This window comes from Rhamphochromis longiceps, linkage group LG7, assembly GCF_057381845.1.
Source record: "Rhamphochromis longiceps isolate RC_006_pf linkage group LG7, R_longiceps_female_GT1.1, whole genome shotgun sequence".
NCBI classification, from domain to species: domain Eukaryota; kingdom Metazoa; phylum Chordata; class Actinopteri; order Cichliformes; family Cichlidae; genus Rhamphochromis; species Rhamphochromis longiceps.
This window is the reverse complement of record NC_140563.1, coordinates 67,406,323-67,427,698: the sequence shown is the minus strand read 5'-3', so window position 1 is coordinate 67,427,698 and position 21,376 is coordinate 67,406,323. Positions and strand designations below refer to the sequence as shown.

General features: G+C 39.8%; 2 protein-coding genes across 2 annotated transcripts in view; one reads left to right on the top strand and one right to left on the bottom strand.

Annotated features, from left to right (window-relative positions):
* lsp1a (lymphocyte specific protein 1 a) overlaps positions 1-16,637 on the top strand; it is a 39,227-nt gene extending 22,590 nt beyond the window's left edge. The window contains exons 8-14 of the mRNA XM_085414923.1: positions 684-727; positions 4,448-4,529; positions 5,859-5,996; positions 7,229-7,324; positions 7,815-7,901; positions 8,334-8,442; positions 15,774-16,637. Coding sequence (XP_085271049.1) covers positions 684-727; positions 4,448-4,529; positions 5,859-5,996; positions 7,229-7,324; positions 7,815-7,901; positions 8,334-8,442; positions 15,774-15,796 — 579 coding nt within the window. The 3' untranslated portion in view covers positions 15,797-16,637. The remainder of the gene's footprint in view (positions 1-683; positions 728-4,447; positions 4,530-5,858; positions 5,997-7,228; positions 7,325-7,814; positions 7,902-8,333; positions 8,443-15,773) is intronic.
* On the bottom strand, positions 8,793-20,764 carry prr33 (proline rich 33). Its single transcript, XM_085414922.1, has 3 exons — positions 20,596-20,764; positions 20,186-20,234; positions 8,793-15,430 (listed from the first exon to the last, which is right to left on the bottom strand). Exon 3 carries the CDS (start codon positions 15,413-15,415, stop codon positions 12,395-12,397), a length of 3,021 nt encoding a protein of 1,006 aa, XP_085271048.1. The 5' UTR covers positions 15,416-15,430; positions 20,186-20,234; positions 20,596-20,764; the 3' UTR covers positions 8,793-12,394.
* Positions 20,765-21,376: the final 612 nt, after the last annotated feature.

The window sequence follows — 21,376 nt, the reverse complement described above, 5'->3', positions numbered from 1 at the left end:
TCCTGTCCTAAAAATCGGACCCCTGAGTGCAGATTAAAAAAACAGCAAAATTGTCCAGGTCAGCTGGATGAGCTCTGTCGACAGATGGTACCAGTGCTGGTGTCCATCTAGGGCCAGTTTCATTTACTTAGACTGGGGAAACAAGCATTACCAGTAAGAATGCTGAATAATGCAGGCCCTTTGAGCCTGTACACTAAAGGAAAATCGTCACCTCCCACAGCAGATCTTTTACTCTGTGTGGGCATTTTGATGGAAAAGTTTGGGGATAAATAAAAAGAACATGGACTGAAAATCAATACAGAGTAATGCAGAGAGATGATTTTGCCCTTGAATTCAAGTTTTCTTCAGAGTATAATACATTTTCTCAGTTGTTGCTCTTCATCTTTAACCCAGTGACTCTGTCAATTTTATTGTAGGTGTATGTCCTTAAGGTAATGTAACACTCTATAAATTTATGTTCTAAAAAGCCACATTTTTCCATCATCCTCTGACTCTCTGACGACTCGTGCGGTTTGATGAAGGCCAGCCACCTCAGCGCTGTTTGTCTGGGACTGGGAGGTCCAAGGCCAAACCCAGAGCTGAGCTTTAATTAACACATTCGTGAACTGCAGCAGTGACACAGAGAGAAACGTGTTCATCCGAAAGGAAAAACAAAAGGCGTCATACTTCTTCTTCTGTTTCAGATCACAGAGAGAACAGAGTCCCTGAACCGCTCACTGAAGAAAAGGTGAGGATCTTTATCAGTATCCTGATCAGATTTACATATGCATTATTTCACCAAATAGAAATATTAAAACTATTAAAATCTCTTAAATAATTCAACCTAATAAATGGTGTTTGGGCTCATTATCCTGACAGCATGCAGGCAGCCTTTTTTTTAATTTATTTATTTATTTTTTATTAATTTATTTTTTTCCGCCTCCTATAAAACTGTATATAAAGGATGGAAGTAGTGAGTGTGATATAACACTCTGGACTCTGCAATGTCAGTTCTTTGGCTCCTTTTTGTTTGTTTTTTGTGGGTAGAAACAAAAAATGCCACAGTTACACCAATCTACACATTTTAGCCTGTTCACCCAAGGGATTGCACTTTAGGGAAGTTTACATCTGCAATGGTTGCATCTTTATATAATCCTTTGTACCTTAGTTGTTTTTGGCATTCCCAACACACTCTGATTTTCATGCTATCACAGTGCTGCATAGTCAGCAATGTCCTGCTAGAAGCCTGAGACACAGTCTGACAGGTAGACAAAGAGCGCAGCTTGATTTCAAAGTTTCTACTGAGTCAATCAGGTCAACTGAGTGTTATCTGAATGCTACCTTAATGGAAGGATACAAGTCAAAGAACTGTGGCCTTTATGTACAAATGAGCTAATCTTGAGTGTAGCTTCAGTTTGAATGTTGTTCAGAATCTTCCAGATCAAAGAAAAATGCAGAATTTTTTATCCAAGCATCTGAATAGTGGAGGAGCATGTGATATTCAACTTTATCCACAGAGAGTCAAATTCAGATGTTATCAGATAAAATACGTGTCTACATATTTTAACGGAGTTATTTTTTCTGACTAGCTATGCTAAAGCTAAGCAAGTATTTCCACTGATAAACTTGAAGAAGTAGCTAATCCTTTTGACGTAAGTGACCCGCTTCTTTTTTCAGTTTTCTGGCTGCTGGTTAACTCTCCACCGTCTGAACGTAAACCCTGATGAAAAGGGTTGGAGGTGACCTCTCCACCTCTCTCAGTGCATCGCCTTTCCTAAGCTGTGATTTATGGCTCCTCTTAACTCTGTCCAGATGCAGGCGGCTGTGTTTTCTCTCGTGGTTAGTGAGGTATGGTGGCTCCAGGCAGTCTGCAGCAGGATATTATCAGCTCTGAGCAGGAGGAACGTTTCTATGAGGATGCTTTAATTTACAGACAACTGTGTGTTCAGAAGAGGTGTGATGGCATCAGGCAGCTCAACCTTTGACTCCCACAGTGTTAATGCCTGCAGAGTACTCGTGAACTGTAAATTGCTGAAGTTAAAATACATAGTTAATTACATGAAGCAAGAAACTTATAGGCTGGGCAGAGGTGGTACAGAAAATGAGAGGTGTAACTGTGAGTGTGTGGGTGCTCATTTGAATTTAGTCTGCGATTAAAGCAATTGGAGGAGTTGAAAGGTCTTCCACACCCTCTCATTCATACAAAGAAGTAAAATGATGGATTTTGACCAGTTTACAGAGCAGCTGGACTTAAACGGTTGTGGCAGCAAAGAATGGGAGTCCCGATGAAATAAGAGCACATCATCTGCATAAAGGAGAATATTATGTTTGGTATTAGAAGTTTACTATCTTTATGATTGCACATAGCAGTTTTATGAATAGTGCATAGAGAAATGGAGAGAGAGGACATCCTTGCCTGGCACCAATTATGAAGAGTGAAGTTTTGTGAATTTAACCCATTTTACGTGAGAATACGCGCTTCTTTTGTGGTTCGGACTCCTTCTGACATTTCTTTGGAGGTGGAGGAACACCAAAGTAATTGCTTAAAGGAGCTTGCTTCTTCAACATCTTTAAGAGTTCTAAACAAATGTCTGTCCTCCTCCAGAAAATCTTATGGACACAAACGCGCATTGCAACTTCTTATCTGGTGCGCGTCTTTTATTTTGACAGCGAATGCGCATATGCGGACCACTTATGTGCAGCCCTGCTCATATCCAACCGTGCTGATAAGTGTCTGCCTTTAATGAAACATGTCTGGTCTGGATGGATGAATGCCAGAGGGGCTTTTTCTAAGCAGGAGCTTTGCTCATGTGTGATGACTGCAGTATTGTCAGGAGGGAGGATTCCTGGAGGTAGCCATACATTTTTTTGATCATCCTCATAAATTAAGTCTGGTACATCTTGTGTCATGGCCAGAGGTGTATAAGTTCATAAAAACCTCTGTAAAGGATTTGTACTTATTTATTACTACGTTTGTGTAGTGGTTTTAGTGCTACGGACATGTGGTTTACTACATAGCTGAAAGTTTGAATTTAACATCTAGACTTATTGACAGGTAGAAACTTTCCCTCCTTAAAATTTATTGCAGAAGTTAAAACTAAGTGACGGCTTCCAGCTATGACAACCTCAGCAGCAGCCTCTGATGTTTGCTCAGCTGCATGACATCATCAGGTCAAACCTCCTTTTAAAAGCGGGTGTTGCCCCATGATGGCGCCTCAGACATGTCAAAGTCAAAGATTCAGATGATAAATGAGTTTTTCCCTCCTGCCATGAAAGAATAATGTCAGAGCTCTTATCTGAAGCCGGGGAAAGCCAAAAAATAGGGAGGAGGATCTGCTGGATCTGCAAAGACCACAAGACAAAAACATTTCAGACAGACTTTAATTTATTCAACCGCAAATCCAGCTTTGACTCCGTTTCTGGAGCCAACGTGAGTTGGTCTGACCCAACGTTTTTGATCTTGATTATAGTGTGAACATGGAAAACTGGGAAGTTGTAAAAATGTAGACACAGACAGACACAAACTTTATTTTGCAAATGCCTCGGAGGTTCTAAAATCATCAGGTGAACCATGAGGCCAAACCTGAGAGCCACACGTTTTGAACTGACAATATAAAGCAATCAAATTTTAAGGTTTAAATATAAAGGTCATATTTCAGCTTAATGAAATCCTGCTGCCATACATTCTCAGACTGGACTAGAGCTGTCACAATAATAGATTTTCACAGACCATAACTTTGGTTTAAGTGTGCGTTGTCTTTTTTGGCCAATTTATTCAAATCAACGTACAAGTGTGTGCGCTGAGAGAGTAGCCTACAGGAAGAGTTGTCACGTTTTTTTTATTTTATTTATTTATTTATTTATTTAAAAAAAAAAATCATATTAACTGCATTATTGACACCCCCAATATCCCATTTTTCAATATATTGATTATATTGATGCCCGGGAGCGCTTTGATCTAAACATACATAAAAAATTAGCACCACCAAGTGTTAGGACGTGGTCCGAGTCCGGAAACAATGGCATGGCGACTCCGGAATGGGAAGGAGTTTCTGCCCTTCCTAATCAAATAAAAGAGTTCAAGTTTTTCAGGGACTTGTTCACAATTGAGGAAACTCCTCCTAGGTAAGATCTGTTCAAATGAGAGATCTGGAGACCTCCAGTTAAACCCGCAGATTATATCTCTCCTATTGCTTGGGAAAATCTTGGTGTGGCCCAGACGAGCTGGAAGAGTTGGCCATGGAGACTGTGCCCCCCTGTGACCCGGATAATCAGCAGCAGACGATACATGAATGACAGGATCATAAAAATAAAGTTTAGAGTTGAAACATTTTAATTAGTTTAAGGTAGTAATGCTCTCTAACATAGAAAATGTTTATTTTAAATTTAAGGGAGCAATCTATTAAAATTAATGTGACGCAGACTCCGTGTCTCTGGTTTTAATTTCCTGCTGCTTTGTGTGACTCAGTAACAGCTTCAAGAAGACGCAGCCTCTCCTCCTGACATCCAAGATCGACGACAAGCTGGAGCAGTACGCCCACGCTGTGGAGGTCAACACACACACACACACACACACACACACACACACACACACACACACACACACACACACACACACACACACACACACACACACACACACGTCCGTGACTCTACTTGTAACCTCAAATAATTTCTCAGCTCTCCAGGTCCATCCCTCACTGTCACCAGCCGCTCCTCAAACAGCTTAATGATACCAGTATTCACTGGCAGGTCGCTTAGCATTAATATTTTATTGATTTTCAAGGTTTACCGTCTTTTTTCACTTGCTTGTTAAGACCCCACAGACTCTCCTCGTGTTCACATGAAACCTCCACTCATGTTTCTGGGAGACATGACGTAACCATATTCAGTCATGACTTGTACAAAGACGCATGCAGACAGAGGGAGCATTGATGAAGCTAATGAATGTTTTCATCAGCCCCCGAACCACAACCCCCCCTCCTGCCCACAGATATCTATCACAGCCTGTTGGTCTCATTCATATCTGCCTCGCTGCAGTGTTCATTACAGGCACGGCCTCACAACAGACTGACAATTATCCTTTCTGTTGGTTAAGCGTGAGGATGGCACAAAAATAAAAAGTCATTGAGATAATTTCGGTACAATATGCGGAAAGCATTGACTCGTCAGGATAATGTTTGTGCACTAGTTGCTTCCTTCCTCTGATTTGAATTTTCTGCAAACCCTCGGGTGTTTTCCGCAGCGAGAAGCGCATGATGGTTGCTCTGCTGCAGGTTTGAAACTTTGCACTCACATTGTTTGGACTCAGCTGGGGGCAGCAGCAGCTGCTCTGACCCTTTTTGTGCAGCGGCCACAAACCTCGGCAGCACCTGGGCGATTACATCACCCGCACATATTTTCAATTGTGCGTGTAAAACGGATGCATGACAGGAAAACGTGGTGATCCCAGCTTTTTATTTTTATCTTTCCATTCCTCGTTTTCCTTTTCACCTCAGGTGGTTCCCATGCTGATTTATAGACTGCAGCACAAGAACAGGTTTAACAAAAGAACATAAATTAAAGGTTTGCAGGAGAGAGAATATTCTCACCATAAATCTTTTAGATTGAGATTACACCTGTGATTCACATAAATCTGCCTAAACTATGTCATTTATATAAACCACAATTTGAATGCGGTTAGATGTATATTGCAAAGAAACATAGCATTCCAGCTTATTCTAGCAAACGTTTTTAACAAATACACCCTCTCTGAAATAAATTCTAAGGTTTTAAATATCAGGACATGATAATAAGATAAGATGTCAATAAGATGATGTTCATCTTTCAGCCTTGGATGCTGCCACTTGTTGCTAACTGTGAGGTTTGTCTTTGTGCAGAACTCTCAGGAGGCTCGGGCAGTGAAGGCATCACTGAATGACCTGCCCCAATCACCTGAGGTTGTCGCTTCCAAGAAGAACCTGTTTGAGGCTGGAGAGGCCTGGAGCCAGAGTCCCAGCAAGGGAGCCACCTGCAAGGTGAGAGGAAACAATCTAACGGGGTACCTTTAGATTTCTGCTTTGTTTTACATTCATGTAAATGCATGTAAAGCTATGATCTGTGGTATGTAGTTAAAGCAGAGCCAGTTTGACCTAAAAGGAACTTCTCTTGGTCATTTTAATAGGTAATCACAAGCTTTTTAGGGGGTTTAAGGATGACCATAAAGTTGCTAGCATCACATTAAAACACTGCACTTTAGAACCAAATCCCTTTTGCTTCACCCGATCATGCTGTTTTTCTGCATGTGCTTGTGGAGGATTATTGAAATTTTTACCCATTTAAAGCCTCTTTGATCGTCATGTTTGTCTGACCTAACGGCTAAAACCTCACGTGTTTATTTAAAGTCTGGCAAACAGATCCATCCTCACCTGTTTCATATGTTCTGTTTTACGGGAATTCTTTGATGTGAACGGTCAAACAGGCGCTTGTTAGTGAAACAGAGAGCGGTTATTATGGGCTAAAAATAATTTGTCCAAGCTTTGATTTTTCTCAGCAGGTCATGAAGAGAAAAGCGAAGAACCAAATTAAGGGAGATATATTTATTTATCAAACACATATTATGGATATTACAAAGGAGTTTTCATCGAATTTATTCTGCAGGTCCAGCACTGACTGCAATTTAATTACACCAATTAAACATTTTATATCTTAAAAAGAAGCAAAATTACTGCTAAAGTGAATTGAATTGTCATTTTTAATTTTTTATACTATATTTTTAATATGTATAATAATCACATTTAATTTTATCCACCCAAGGAAATTAAAAAAATATATTTTTTACTTTAATTTTATATTTAAAAAGTCTAATACATTAACAATTTCATAAATGAAAGAAAATTAATGTATTTTTAAAGATACATTACATAAAAAATGTAATCTATTAAAAATAATACTTTAAAAAATGTAAACAGGCCATAATTTAAAACTTTTGTATTTTACTTAATTTTTCATCTATCTTTTCTTCATATTTTCTTATCATCATCATTATTATTTAAATATATTGCTGTATTGAAGGTTTATTATGCCTCTCCCTTTGAGGCATGTTTTGCCTCCACAGAGCAGGACGCTGTTATCCAGCTAAATGAACCTAGTTTGCTTTAATGAAAGTGGGGAACAACTGAATAAACAAAGTTAAATACTCAACTAAACATCTGAGTTTAGCTGAAGATGAAAGTGAAACGTTTCATCCTGTTTGTGCTTCATCAATCAGGACACTGAGGGTCTGAAGGTGGGCGTGGCCAATCTGATCAATCAGTGGGTGAAAGGCCCCTCAGACGGCAGCAGACAGCTGAGCAGCAGACCCGCTGTAAGTCACATTCACTCTAACAAGAGTGGTTTCAGATGTTAATGATGCTTCTGCAGTTTTGTTTGGCATTCACAGGCTGCGTGATTGTCCTTTAAGCTGTTTTTTATGTATTCAAAGGAAATCTGTGTGTGTGTGCGGTTTTAAGGAAAAGAGCAGCTGCACTAAACTCGCCTCTCCTGTGTAATAGCTGAGCTCACAGTGATGCGTTCAGGTGCAGTTTGCGATGTGAGGTTTCCCTCTAGTGGCAACGTCAGAGATAACTCTATATAACAGGATTTCTCCATTTCCTTTATCCTAAAAATGTAAAATAAATCAGGAAATTACATAAACAATTCAATATTTAGAAACGACTAAGAAAAAAAGCAATAAAAGTATGTCTTTTCCTTTTTTATGTAAGTGGAATGCAAATCAAGAACAGCTAGATTTATTCAGTCTATGCACCAGATTTCATGGAAGACTCCTGAGCCATGTTTTTTAAAAAACAAAACAGGATCTGAGACCCGGAGATGTGATGCAGAAGAAGAACATGTGGGAGGTCATCGGAGACTTGTCGGGGAGGCCCGGACAAAACATGAAGGTATAAACATAGAATACAAGCACAGAAGAGTCTTAAATGTAAAGTAAAGCTCAATTAAGAATAATTTCTTTGCATTTACCTCGCTTCTTTTGTTATTGTGTACATCAGAAGTGTTCATTGTTTGGTCTATATAACACTGGAAAAGGATATTTAATTTAAAAAAGTCCCTTTCACAACTTCACGGTACAGTTATCTGATGCCTGAGTTAGTCAGTTTTCTCATTTTAGAGAAACTGGCACATCATTCCTCATCTAGTGTGCTTTTTATAAGGGAAGAACACTTCAGAGGCCTCCACCACTCTCACCTGGTGGAGGAATCATTTTTTAAAAATGTCATCAGTGATGGTGATATGAAAATCTTGACCTGGATTTTCATCTTCAGATTTCTAATCTGTAAAAAATATTCAAAATGAGCTCTTGCTTATCTCCTCAGAGCTCAGCGGCTAATAAAAAGTACAAATTTGTCGTCACTGGACACGGCAAATATGAGAAGATTCCTGTGGACGACGAGAACGAAGGGACGTTCACCAATGGAAAGTCGGGTAAGATCACAGACAAGGAAGTAAAAGACTAAGAGCTAGCTGTCTCTTAAACTGTGTACCACCGTTCCTACAGATATGATGACACAAAGTCCTCTGAGTAGCAAGATGGTAAGCACTCTGTTCTTACTCTCAGTGGTCACCATCTTGACTACAGAGCACAAAGGGAGCCTGTTTTCAGATTGGATTGCTTGGTTCAGTGACTTTCATTAGAGAATTTGCTGGCAGAACAAAATTAGTAGCATTTTTGTATTTAATATATGTGCAGTGTGCAGCCCTGGCAGTTTAAAGTTTATTCTACATCAAAGCATCATTAAACTCTAAGCATTGATTCCACTATGATGCCTGAACCATCTGGCGAGCTGGCTGATGCATGTAAGCGTGTGAATCAGGGTAAAGGGTAAACTGCTGATCTGTTGTGATGTTCAGAAGTGTCTTTCAGCTTGTGATCAGCAGGAAGCTGTTTCAGCTTGTCTCTTTTCTTCATTCAATTCATTGCATGACTTAAAAATATACTGATGTAATAATAATGTATACTTTATTGATCCCCGTGGGGAAATTCCTCTCTGCATTTAACCCATTCACTCAGTGAAGCAGTGGGCAGCCACTGGGTGCCCGGGGAGCAGTGTGTAGGGACGGTACCTTGCTCAGGGGTACCTCAGGGGAATCGAACCCCCAACCTTCATGGGGCCACCACTCTACCTACTGAGCTATCTCTGCCCCTGATGTTCCACGCTGAATTGAACCTATGGGCAAGAAAAATGTACATGTTGAGAAACATTTAAGTCAGACTGTTTATTTTTCATTACCTTTTGTGCAGGGCAGCAGTACAGCAAGCTTCACGTAAGAAAAAGAAAACAGTTCAAAGTGCTTCACTTTAAATAAAACAGCAGTGATAACGAAAATACAGCAACAGAGACAGAAGTCACAATTTGGTTTTATTATGAAATGCTAAGCTATGTTCAAACAGAGTAACCTAGATAGAGATATGAAAATGAAAAGAACTGAATTTGGTAGAGAAAGATTTCTTTTACATTTTCCAACTGTAGGAAAGTAAAAAATCAGAGCAGTTTTTATTTCCTGTGTTACTGTAAATAAACTGAACATGAGGGTAACTCTGCTTAAGATTTATTTTGACAGTGTCAGCAACTAAAGATGACTTTTATAAGCTGTACCTAGAATAATCAGTAGCTCCAACACACACGTTAAAAAGATCACTAGTGAAAGACTTCTCCTGACTCGGGCTGGACAAAAAACAAACAAAGCTTTTAAAATAAAGTTTGGAGTGCCTACCATGCATTACAGTCAAATCCCTTCTGTGCATCTTTACCTTTGACCTCACAGATCACTATCCCACTGACCTCCATCACAGTGGAGGCTGCTCTTCATCATTCTTCAAACAACTTTCACACGCTTTTAGCTCATCAACCGTCTTTAAGTCACAGTAAAATTTAACATGTTGAGCTGAAAATCACTAAAATTATTTTATAGTAATTTGAACTTTATATGGGAATTATATTTTTCATAGCAAAGCCCAGTGCTTTATTTATGCAGCATTTACCACCGTATACAGCTACCAGTAAGCATGTGTAAAAATGTACTGCGGCTCAATATGTAACCTGTAAACATGAAAATTATAATATTAGTCAGATTTAAATAAACTCCCTCCAATTTGCCCTTTTTTTTTGTTAGATCATAGTGATTTTAAATTATCTCAAAAATGTTCATGCAGTGTGATTTTAAGAGGGTTTATTCGCAAAACACAACCATCTACAGCCTGAAAAACAAAATCATAACGAGAAGTCTTACCCTAAGGTAAGTAGCACCAGTTTGAATAAAACTGCATATTTGAATAATAATTGAACAAATTATGTATCATAAAATCACTTACATTTTATTTATTAGCCATGAAAACATATTTTTATTCACTAAAAGTTAATTTATTTTTCTAAGCATCCACATTTCTGTAATAAAAGTACCCTATGGAGTTTTCTGATCACTATTAGCAGTATGTTGTGGTTTTTACATACACTATAAGACCTGTTTCATGCAGTTAGAATATCTCAATTTTAATCTCTCTTAGGTTTTGTCCTTTTCAATACAGTTGGTAGAGTGAAGCCAAAGCCTAAATTTGTAGCAATGCACCAACAAAGCAGAAAAGATGAAAGCTAAGAACCAGAAATATAAGAACCATATTTTCAAAATGCTTTGCAAATGAAAATTACACTCAACACCCTGACCTTTTAAACACCTAACAGTAGGGGAGACCGGGGATAGTTGTAACGTGGGTCAGTTGTAACACTTCCAATTTCTCCAATCAGGGCTAAGTTTCAAATGATGTGACTCATCCTGTGCATGCCCAACTCAGTTGTGCTATCACATGTGAAAAATCAGCACATTTTGTCAAACACAAACAATTTAACACGAAAAAAAGTAATTTGTATGCCAAAAAGTAAGTTTTTCTACTTTATTTCAATTTCTAGTAGCATTATCTGCTTTGCAGTTAAACTCATCAAACTTAAATTATGTTATTTGTATGTCTATGGGGATATATTCTGTGTAGGTCTTTAGTGCTAGTGTTTTAGCCGTTGGCTGTAATGTTGGCTAGTTCATGGCTATAGGAGTCTGGGTCAGTTGTAACAGCAACAGTCTGGGTTAGTTGTAACAATAATGCAGATGTTACAACTTACCACACTATTACTTTAACTTATATTAAACAAGTTGGGGCAACGACATCAGCAGAGAGAGGTTCACTGGTCGCATTTGTATATGCGGTTAATGCCATTGGCAACACAATTCCTCCACTGTTTGTGTTCCCACACATACACATTCCCACACTGTGTCAGAGATGGACCAGTAGGAAGTATTGGTAGTGGAAATAAATCAGGATGGGTGCACGAAACAGATTTCCTCATCTTTCTGAAGCACTTTGCAAACCACACCAAGGTAAGCCATGATAAAAAGTAATGGAATTGCGATGCTGGTGAACAACTACATTTTTTCAGCTTCATTGTTATGTTCAAAATTGGTGCAAGAGTTGTAGGTTATAATGCCCACTGAGCCAATGAGGCCAAATTCAAGGAAGACCAACCAAAATTAATGAAATATTCAGTTGCAGAAAATTCCATAATTTGTCTTTTTTGGGGGGTTGGAATATGTTCAAAAGCTAGATTTCTGCATTCTGTCACACACACACATAACTACATAAATGGCTCTAAGTGCATTCATGTGTTGAATAAACAAAGATTACACGTTAATGTTTTGTTAGTACCCTTATTTCATTGTGTTACATTTTACCCCAGTATATGTTACAACTAACCCAGACTATGGGGTTAATTGTAACATTTCACTCTTTGTGTTTGAGACCATACCATGCAATGGGTAATTGTGCTGCAGAGAAAATAGTTGCACTATTTAATAGCAGAGACATGTAAATACTTTGCATTACATTTTGAATCCACTACCTTAAAAGAGCTCCAATTTACAGACAGAAATGTCAAAAATGTTACAACTATCCCCGGTCTCCCCTATGTATGTTTCTTAATAGAAAACTCCACAGGGCACTTTTAAAATCTCGCTAATTCATAATCTAACAGTGTCTGTTTATTGTGAACACTTTGAAGAAAAGAACAAACGAGAAGCTCTTACAACACTTGGTGTGATGTCTCAATGACTTTAAGACAAAGAGAGCTCTCTTTCAAGCTAATCCACAAATACAGACATGTATGCTAACACCCTGACAGCCAGTCACACAAAGCATTTGTCAAGTATAAAGTTCTGACCGAAGTTTTCTTCAGCACTGCAGCAACAAGGGACTAAGACTCCAGACTTTTACATTGTTTCTGTGGCTAAGATTTTCTGCATCTGTACATTAAACATAGAATCCTGTTTTGGTTTTTTGTTTTTTTGTTTTGTTTTTTACACTTTTGTCTTGGCACTTCATCTTGGGTGTAGCTTAAGAAGTGGTGAACCCCCTTGCTGTTCTATTAAAGTCTTTTGGTTCCTCATCTTTACCTTTTCGCCCAATCAGGCCCATTTCAAATACAGTGGAAATTTTTGTGACCGGCCTCGATGCTGCCTCTTTGAGCTTTTTAGCATCAAATTTTGGACTGAAAAGCAGCACAGGCAACCTGTACGCGAATGACGGTATTTCTTTCAGCTCATCTTTTCCCTCTTCTTTCTTCTCCTCCTCACTTTTATTTAACTCAATCTGGTGCATGATGTTCTCCTTGGAAGAAAACATTTGGAAGAGGACAGCGTCCCACATTTGTGTCGCCTTGGGAGAGTCTTTGGTTTGGTTTTCATTTTGGGTGCTGGGCTCGTCTCCAGCCTTCTCCACTGTTTTTGTCTCCTTCTGGTCCTGCCCCGTGACCACCTTCTCAGAGCCTGTATCTGGGAATTTGGGCTCCGCCTGCTCCACCACCATGTGTGTCTTGAGCCTTGACCAACCGCTCGCTTTAGATTTCAATCCCTTCGGCTTTAATATGGCTTTAAGAAGAGACTCGCCTGCTGGTAGGCTCTCATCACTGTCCTTTTTCTCAGGTGCCAATTGATCTCCTGAAGGTGATTCTGTTTTCCTGTCCTGTTCTTTGTCTGCTACAGCAGCAGAAACCTTAAGCAGAGGAAATGCTGCAGTACTTGGCTTTGAGCCTTTAGGTGTGATATTAGTGACATTTACCGGTTTTCCTTGTTCCTTTATTTCTGCGACATCAGCATTTTTCTCAGGTATAGATTTCTGCTCAGCAGTCGGGACTTTTTCTTTACCTAGAAGCTTCTTTACTGCCTTCAGGGGATCTTGGTCTCCACCTTTAGGCAAAGGATGTTTGGTTTCAGGAGTCTTTGGTTTAGTTTCTTGAATAAGTGTTTCCACTTTCTCATTCTCTGCTGTTGAAAGTATAGTTTTTGGCATTTCTTGAATGATTGTTGTATCTCCTTTTGCTGCAACCAGACCAGATACAGTGCTCTTCTCTTGTGTTAACATCGCTCCAGGTGAGTCAGATGCTTGTGTAACAACAATAAAAGGGACTGGAGGTGTGGCAGCAACCTTCTCATCTCTCTGGTGGTAGTGAGCAACATTTTTTGGTGTTTCTTTGACTGTAGATGGCTCAGAGGGTTCTTGGCTGGGGGCTTTTGATTCTTCAGAGATCTCTCTTTTAGCTTTATCATCCTCTTTAGTCAGCGTAGTTGAAACTGAAATATCAAATGCTGGAGAGTAAGTTCTGATTCCTCCATAAGCAGCGTATTCAGCCGGTGTGAGTCCACGATAACCAGACTTTGACTTTTGAGACACTTGAGTTGGTGTTTTAGGTCTCTGAAAGCCTATAGGTGACCCACTTAAAGGTGATGTCCCATAGGTGGGTGTCTTTGGTCTTTTATAGCCAGGTGATGTGGTAATAAGTCGGGATGCCTCATATGTTGGAGTCTTAGCCCTCTGATACCCAGTCACTGCTGGTGTTATTGAAGTTTTGGGCTCTTCAGACCCAGTTGAACTCTTTCTGCTTGACAGCATGGGTTCCGACTTTGACTTTCTAATACTTGGTTGTATTGGTTTTGCTGAAGGCATCATGTCTGAGTGGATGTCCCTATTTAATGTTTGTTCAAGAGGCACTGTAGTCTTCACACTTTGGGAAGCAGATGAACTGCTTACCACTGTTTGAGGTGCCCTCGACCACTCTGACTCTACTGTGACTGGTGACACTGCAAATAAGAGAGGATTGGGTCTTGAGATCTCAAATACTGGTGTTGCAGCGCGGTTTACATGGTGCGCTGGTGTTTTAGGCCTTCCTGCTGCAGTTCTTGATGTTTGGAACTCATAAGTTGGTGTTTTAACTCTGATTTCAGCTGTTGGGGTGACTTTCTTGATTTCAGTTGTTGTTGGTGGGGCTCTTTTGATTTCAGCAGATGGGGTGACTCTTTTGATTTCGGCAGTTGGCGTGACTCTTTTGATTTCGGCAGTTGGCGTGACTCTTTTGATTTCGGCAGTTGGCGTGACTCTTTTGATTTCAGATATTGATGTGGCTGTGTTGATCTCCAAAGCAGGAACAATGGTGGCATTAATCTCTGCTGTTGGTGTAATGCCTCTCTTAATATCTGAAGTTGGTGTTGTTCTCTGAGTAGCTTGTTTTGTCTCAACTGGTGTCTTACTTTGAGGTAATGTACTACCAATAGCAGTTAATCCAGCTGTGTCATACACTGGTGGCATCCTGGAATTCTCGTAAAAGGATGTGCTTGCAGTGTACATCCTAATTTGAGGGACATCAAACATGGGTTTGGGTGATTTTGAGGGTTCGGTTGCTTTAAATGTTGGACGTGGACTTCTGGGTTTGACCAGTTGGGTCAACACAGTGAGAGGTCTAATCACTGGCTGACCCCCAGCTATTGTAAATGGAGTTGGACCTGGACTTCGAGGTTTTGAAGGTGCGGTTGCTACAGCTGTGTCCAATTCAGCAGCAGATACTGTCACCTCAGAAGCCAACAGCAGCACTTTGGGTGGCCCTGGCTGAGTGACTTGTCCCAGGGCTGCTGAGACTCCTTCAGGGTAAACTGGGTAAGAAACTGTGGTGACATGTTGAGAGTAAGAGTATGAAGGCATTGCCACTGTTGGAGGTGACATCCTAGCTCCTCTGCCATAAGCTGCACGCTGTGGGTATGGCGATGCCACATGCTGATACGGAAGCCTGATGATGAACCTTGGTGGCTGTTGGTTGCTGTAGATGCTCTGTGGTGTGTCTGGAGTGCGAGGTGGGGTGGAGTGGTCACTGTGCTCGAGGTCAGGGCTTGCTTCATTTACAGGGGAGAGGCTGGAGCGGAAAAGTGCGGTAGACTGTGATGCTTGAGCAGAAGCTTTTTTCTTGGCAGTCCTTTTGAGGAGTTTCTGAAGCCGAACGTTGTCCTTTCCAGGCTTGGGAAGCAGGGGTGGGGGGTACTGCTGGGAAAGCAGGCCTGGCTGGGTGACACTACCATAAGCGACAGCCATGAGTGCTTCAGCACCCTAAGGAGAAAAAAGTCACAAGCTGTCAAAAACTAACAAAGATTACAGCTCTGGACCTGTACAATACCAAACTGGTCCAGATGCCAATAAATAAATAAGATTATAATAATGGTTGGTTCCTCGTCTTTAGTTCTGACTGTAAGTCAATCATTGATTTAAATTCTGTCTTTAACATTGGTCATTGAGCTTTTTCTTTCAGAAATGTAACCAGACTCACAGCATTTTATCTTAACTTAACTTAAATTAATGAAGGATTTAGTAAGTTGGTCCTGAAAATGTTTCTGAAAATTGCGCAAATGGGAGTTTGACTGTTTTGCAACAATTTTCTTGTTGTTTTTTGCAGATTTATGTCACAGTGATTACTGAAATGGCGCTGCTCTTCAAGTGGTTTCCATCTTGATCTCACAACAATGTGCTGGTGATACAGACATCTAACACAAGTAACCAGAACCAGAAAAACTTTGTTAATACCTACAGGGAAACTGTTAAATAGCGGTTTCTCAAGATTGTGGAGGTTGTACAATTATACAAGAAAGCATCAGCTCAAGCCCAAAACCATTTGATCATTTAATGTTTATATTTAACCGATTTTCTCTTTCTTTCCATGTTTTCTTGCATTGCATTTCTAGTATTGTGTATATATCTGACTGTAAACTTTGCTATTTGTTTTTCTTCTCCTCTGCAGTTTTTGGTAAATCATAATTCAAGTCTAGTTGATCACTGAATGGTGATGTTTTGTGAAATATTAAATGTATGGGGGAGGGGTCCTATAGAAATCATCTACATTTTAGAAATTGCATAGAAGTGTTGGTTCACCCTTTGACGTGTTACATGTTCTGAACTTAAACCTTTGCTAAAGAACAATCTTGAAAAGAAGCTGGACTTGGGAGAGATTTGAAACACAGCTGACATTTGCTATCTTAATTTCACATTTACTGCCTCAGTATACACTTCTTCACAAAACCACTAGATGTCTACATAATCTGTTCCACTGTTTAACTTTGATTACAATGCAGCAGCTTGTTCTGCTTGCAGGAAGATAAAGGGGGGCAGTTAAAGTTGGTGTGTATGGGACTGATACTGCAATTCAGAAGACTAATAACATCCAAACTAAATGACATTTTTCACCTTTAATGTCCTGCAATGTTTACCTGTATGTGTTTTTAAGTCATTTTCTTGATTAAATTAAAATCTCTTTCTTTTTTTACTTGAGTTGTGTCTTCACTTTAGCTTAGTTTGCTGTTTATTGCAGTTAAATTTGGAACTATCACCTGAGACCGTGAATTCATCTGGAAAGTGTTTAGTAAGAATGCAAATGTGACTCTTTTTGCAACCACAGCAGTCACCCTCCGTTAGCCTTCTGAACAAATATGTAGTATTCAGTTTTTAATTGTTCTTTATTGTTCAGACTTGGAAGCTTCTCCAACGTTGCTCAGTAAAGTCTATAATTGGTAATAACACTACCATATAATTGGTTCACGTCCCACTTATGCCAAACTCAACACGGCTATAATGCAGGGGAGGGACTGTTTCCAGTCTTGGTAGAAATGGAATCCATGGGATGAGCAACCAGTTGGACAGGCAGCAGTATACTGATCCATTACTTATTACCACAAATATATTATCATTATTATTATTTACATTTTTCATTAAAGGCAATGAACAGCAAAAAATAACCCCTTTAACCAGAGAGCTAGCATGCTTTTACTATCCACTAACCAGGCACCTATAGTGTACAAAGTATGGTAAAATGATATTGGGTTACTATAGACTACTAAGGTTTCAGTCTGTTTCAGAAATATTTTATTCCCAATTTTAGCAATACAAAGGTATTCCATTGGAGACAGATGGAAAAGATGTGCATTCTTAGCATATGAACAAGGCGTTAGTCTGGCAAGAGTTAAAATACATCAACTTCTCTCGAAAAGTTTTTCCTGTGCCTCAAACACTGATGTCCTGATGGAAGACGGATATTGGCAATTCAGGCTGAAACACCCACCCAAAGAATCAAGCTGAACTCCTCCTGCTCTATGATACCCCTTCACAGCTGATGCTGGAAGCCTGTTTCACAGCCTAATTTTAGTTTGAAGGCAAAGCGGACGCTGGCCAATCACCTGCTTTCTTTTTTTAAGACTCCTGGTTTTTTACAGGCCGCATCACTTTCCTAAATACAATAAATCAGAGAGCTGTGATGCGGATTCTCAGATGGAGTCTCTGCAGGACCAGCTGCCTTAAAGCCATCAGATACAAACTTGGTGTAACAGGAGAAGTGAGTAAGATGAATGTATATAAATGCAAGCTATATTTCTCCATTGACTGCAGCCGCGTAGTCTATTCTCAGTAAACTTACTGACTTACACAGAAATCTTTTCACAAAATTATATCTTTGTCTTAAAGAATTGTCACTTTAGTATTTTTTAGTATTTAGTATCTTTAGTATAAGTATTTTCAGAGTTCAACAGAAAGTCAAAGAAACGGGAAGAAACTGTCAATTTGTGACCTTAAAATCTTATAACTGAATCTGTAGATTCCCAATAGACAATACATTATTTACAGTTTGCTATACATCAATATCAGAGCTAATAATGTCAAGTTTATTATGGCTTTCATTCTACATGTTCAAGATTTAAGGTTATAAAATGTGGGGAGTTGCAATATGATAATTTTCATAGATGGAGGATAATGTGTATTAGTTTTAATTCACCTCACGTTCAGTTATGTAGTGCCAAATTACAACAACAGCCACATAAATGGGCTTAATACTGTAAGGTAAAGACGCTACAGTATTAAGACGCTACAGAGAAAACCCCAACAATCAAATAACCCCCTATGAGCAAACACGTAGTGAGAAGGAAAAACTCCCTTTTAATAGGAAAAAAACTCCAGCAGAACCAGTCTCAGGGATGGGCAACCATCTGCCACGACCAGTTGGGGGGTGGAAGTGAAAGCGGATGAACAAAATAATGAGGTGACAAGGACAAAACACAGACCAAGGGAGATGAAGACGATTGACATGCTTAAGTGAGATATAAACATGGGGACTGAAAAGAGGTGAGTGCAAAAGAAAAGCTTACAGTGATTCACATGACGTATCGCAGCGGTCTGAACAAAAGCTGAAAGGTAAACTGGGAGCTGGTTCCACAGGAGAGGAAAGGGACCCGATGGCTGAAGGCTTTTCCTCCCATTCTACTCTCAGAAACTCAAGAAACCTCAAAGAGCTCTGTTAGGATACTATGGTACTAGAAGGTCTTTAAGATCAGGTGGGACTGATTATTGAGAATTTTGTATTTGAGAAAAAGAATTTTAAAAGAATTTTAAATCCAATTGTTCAGCCACCAAAGAGAAGCCAATGTGGGAGAAATGTGATCCCTATTTTTAGCCCCTGTTTTTCAGCAATACTCAGACAAGATGTTTCTAATTTTATAGATACTCTAAAGAAAGAAAGAAAGCAGATCTACATATTAGCTGAATATGTGCACTCAAGGAGATATCCTGATCAAAAATTGCTCCCAGGTTCCATAGTGTTGCCGGCGACTAAGGTAATACCGTCCAGTGTATTTAGACAACATGTTTCTGTGATTTTTTTTTTAGATTTTTAAGAACAATTTTGTCTGAATATAGAAAAAGTTATTACATCCAGGCCTTTATTTTATTGTAGTCTAACTAATTGACTTGTGTCATATAGCTTCACGCATAGATATTTCTTGGTAATAGTGATGCTAGAGAACATGTCATGGAGTCACAATAATCCTGTACATTCTCCAATGTCAAAACCAGTAGAATCAATAAATGGCTGATTTTTGGGTATCTCCCTATTATTTAGTGAGATGATTTACTTTGCACGTAGACTTTTCTTTCTTTCTTTAAATTTAAGAATTCAACATATTTACCTTGTGTTGGTGTTATTATTTTGAAAAAAAAAAAGGTTATATTTGCTTTCCCAGTCAGGCCATAAATCATAGTTTGATATTTAATACCAGACAGAAATGGAGGGCAGCTCCATCACATATCTTCTCATGTCTCACCCCACATAAATAAAAGCACACATATAGACGTGTATGTGCAGTTCTGCTGAAGGGTGAAAGTGAATGCAAAGCATCTGACCTTATGACATCACAGCTCCCAGACGCCTGATAGGGCCTGGGAAATATGTTGTCACTGAGAATGTCCAATCACATGACAGCACCACTTAACAGAAATGGATCATGAACCTCAGACTAGGAGATATATTTTCTAATGGACTGTTCTGTAGTTCTTTTTTAATTAATGGAAAATGAGACAGCAGAGTCGAGGTCAGCTTAAAATAAGATGCAGAAATGTTTTTGATAAGAAGTAATAAGAAGGTTCGTGTTACAAATAAAGCAACGCTGACATCATGAAGTCTGCAAAAACGAGTGTTTGATACCCTCAGTTTACTATGTGTGTCACCTCAGTGAAATGTAGGCCAGTGCTGGTTGTGTTTTAGACCTCCCACCCACCCTTGCATGCACACATCTCCCTGTCTGAACCTGCTGCCTGCCTGACACATGAGATGCTCACTGCTCCTTTTAAGGCTTTGGTAGTTTTGGTATTTGGAGTGCCTTCAGGATGCTAGTTCAAAAGAGGAAAGAGTAATAATAGCTGTGTAATAAAGGCCAAGCTGCTCCACAATGCCCTGCTTAAGCAAATGAATCCACCCCAAAAAGTCATTAACCTGAAGTTATGACGATCAATCACAGCAAACAGTGGTTTTTGATGAAAAATGGGAGAGCTTACCAGGTAAAAACTTGTTGCTGATGTTCAAAAGCACTCCAGGCAGGTTCCCCTTAACAGAACAGAGCACAGGTTCAAGCTCATTGTAAAACAGTGAGCAGCTTTATTCTCAAGAACTACACAAAAGAAGATAAGAGTACAGTCAATCTCATTGACCTCATTGCAGAAGAGGACAAATAACCGAGAGGACAGAGTGTGTTTTTGAAGCCAAAACAGTGCGTGATTAGCACCTAGCTCATCCCTGCTGGTGCTTTAATGTTGCACTGAGGACAAGAAAAAGCACCCTGAGCTCCCCAATCACATCAGACACCTTGGTGCCGAGTTGGGGGGGGTTGATTCTGCCTCACTAACCCTGCGAACAGTGTCCCTACGCTCTATTTGGAGAACAAAAGGCGTAATTATGGTGTGTTTACCTGTGCGACTGCTGCTTGGGGGGCGGCCGGCCGGCTGCTGCCTGCTTGTCCCAGCCCGGAGTGTCAGAGCGGCAGGTTCATGTTGAGCCCAACTTGACCCCCCTTCTGCAAATGGAAGGAACAGGCGCCATGATAATCCAAAAATAAATCCTGAGCCCTGCGAGCTGCTCAGTGACAGCAGCGTAGTTGTGACAGCAAGGCGAGCTGAGGCGAGATGCATCACTGACAGACCACGGCACCTTAGGTTTCACCACCTCAGGGCTCTAAAACTGGGGTCTGAGGGCCTCCCAGGGGTCCTTCAGGGGTGCACCAAAGGTCCAACAGAGGGTTGTGAAGTGTGCTCCCAAGAATAACAAATGCTTAACTTTCTATCAGTCTATTAGCATCCTTGTTGCTTCAAGGGTCCTTATTGATGGGACTTTTAATTTTTTGACATTTTTGAACTGTGTATGGTGAAACTAAATCTAAAAATCAGACCTCATTTTAATTTTCTAGTCAGAAAAAAGAAGTCTCCCAGTGGCTAACCTTAAAACCTTCAAACAGGTTTTATTTAAGCATCCTCTCAGCGCTGTTATCACTCGTCACCACTCTCTGGTCCTGGGTTTTGTGTTGCTTTTTGTTTTTGGTTTCTATTTGGTTTCACTGCTAGTGCTTTTGATGTGTACAATGATGTGAAAAAGTGTTTGCCCCCTCCCAGATTTCCTATTTTTTTGTATGTTTGACTGGAAAGTTGGGCAGTAAAGGGCTGCGGGTTGGACTCAACGCAGTGAGCAAAAATGGT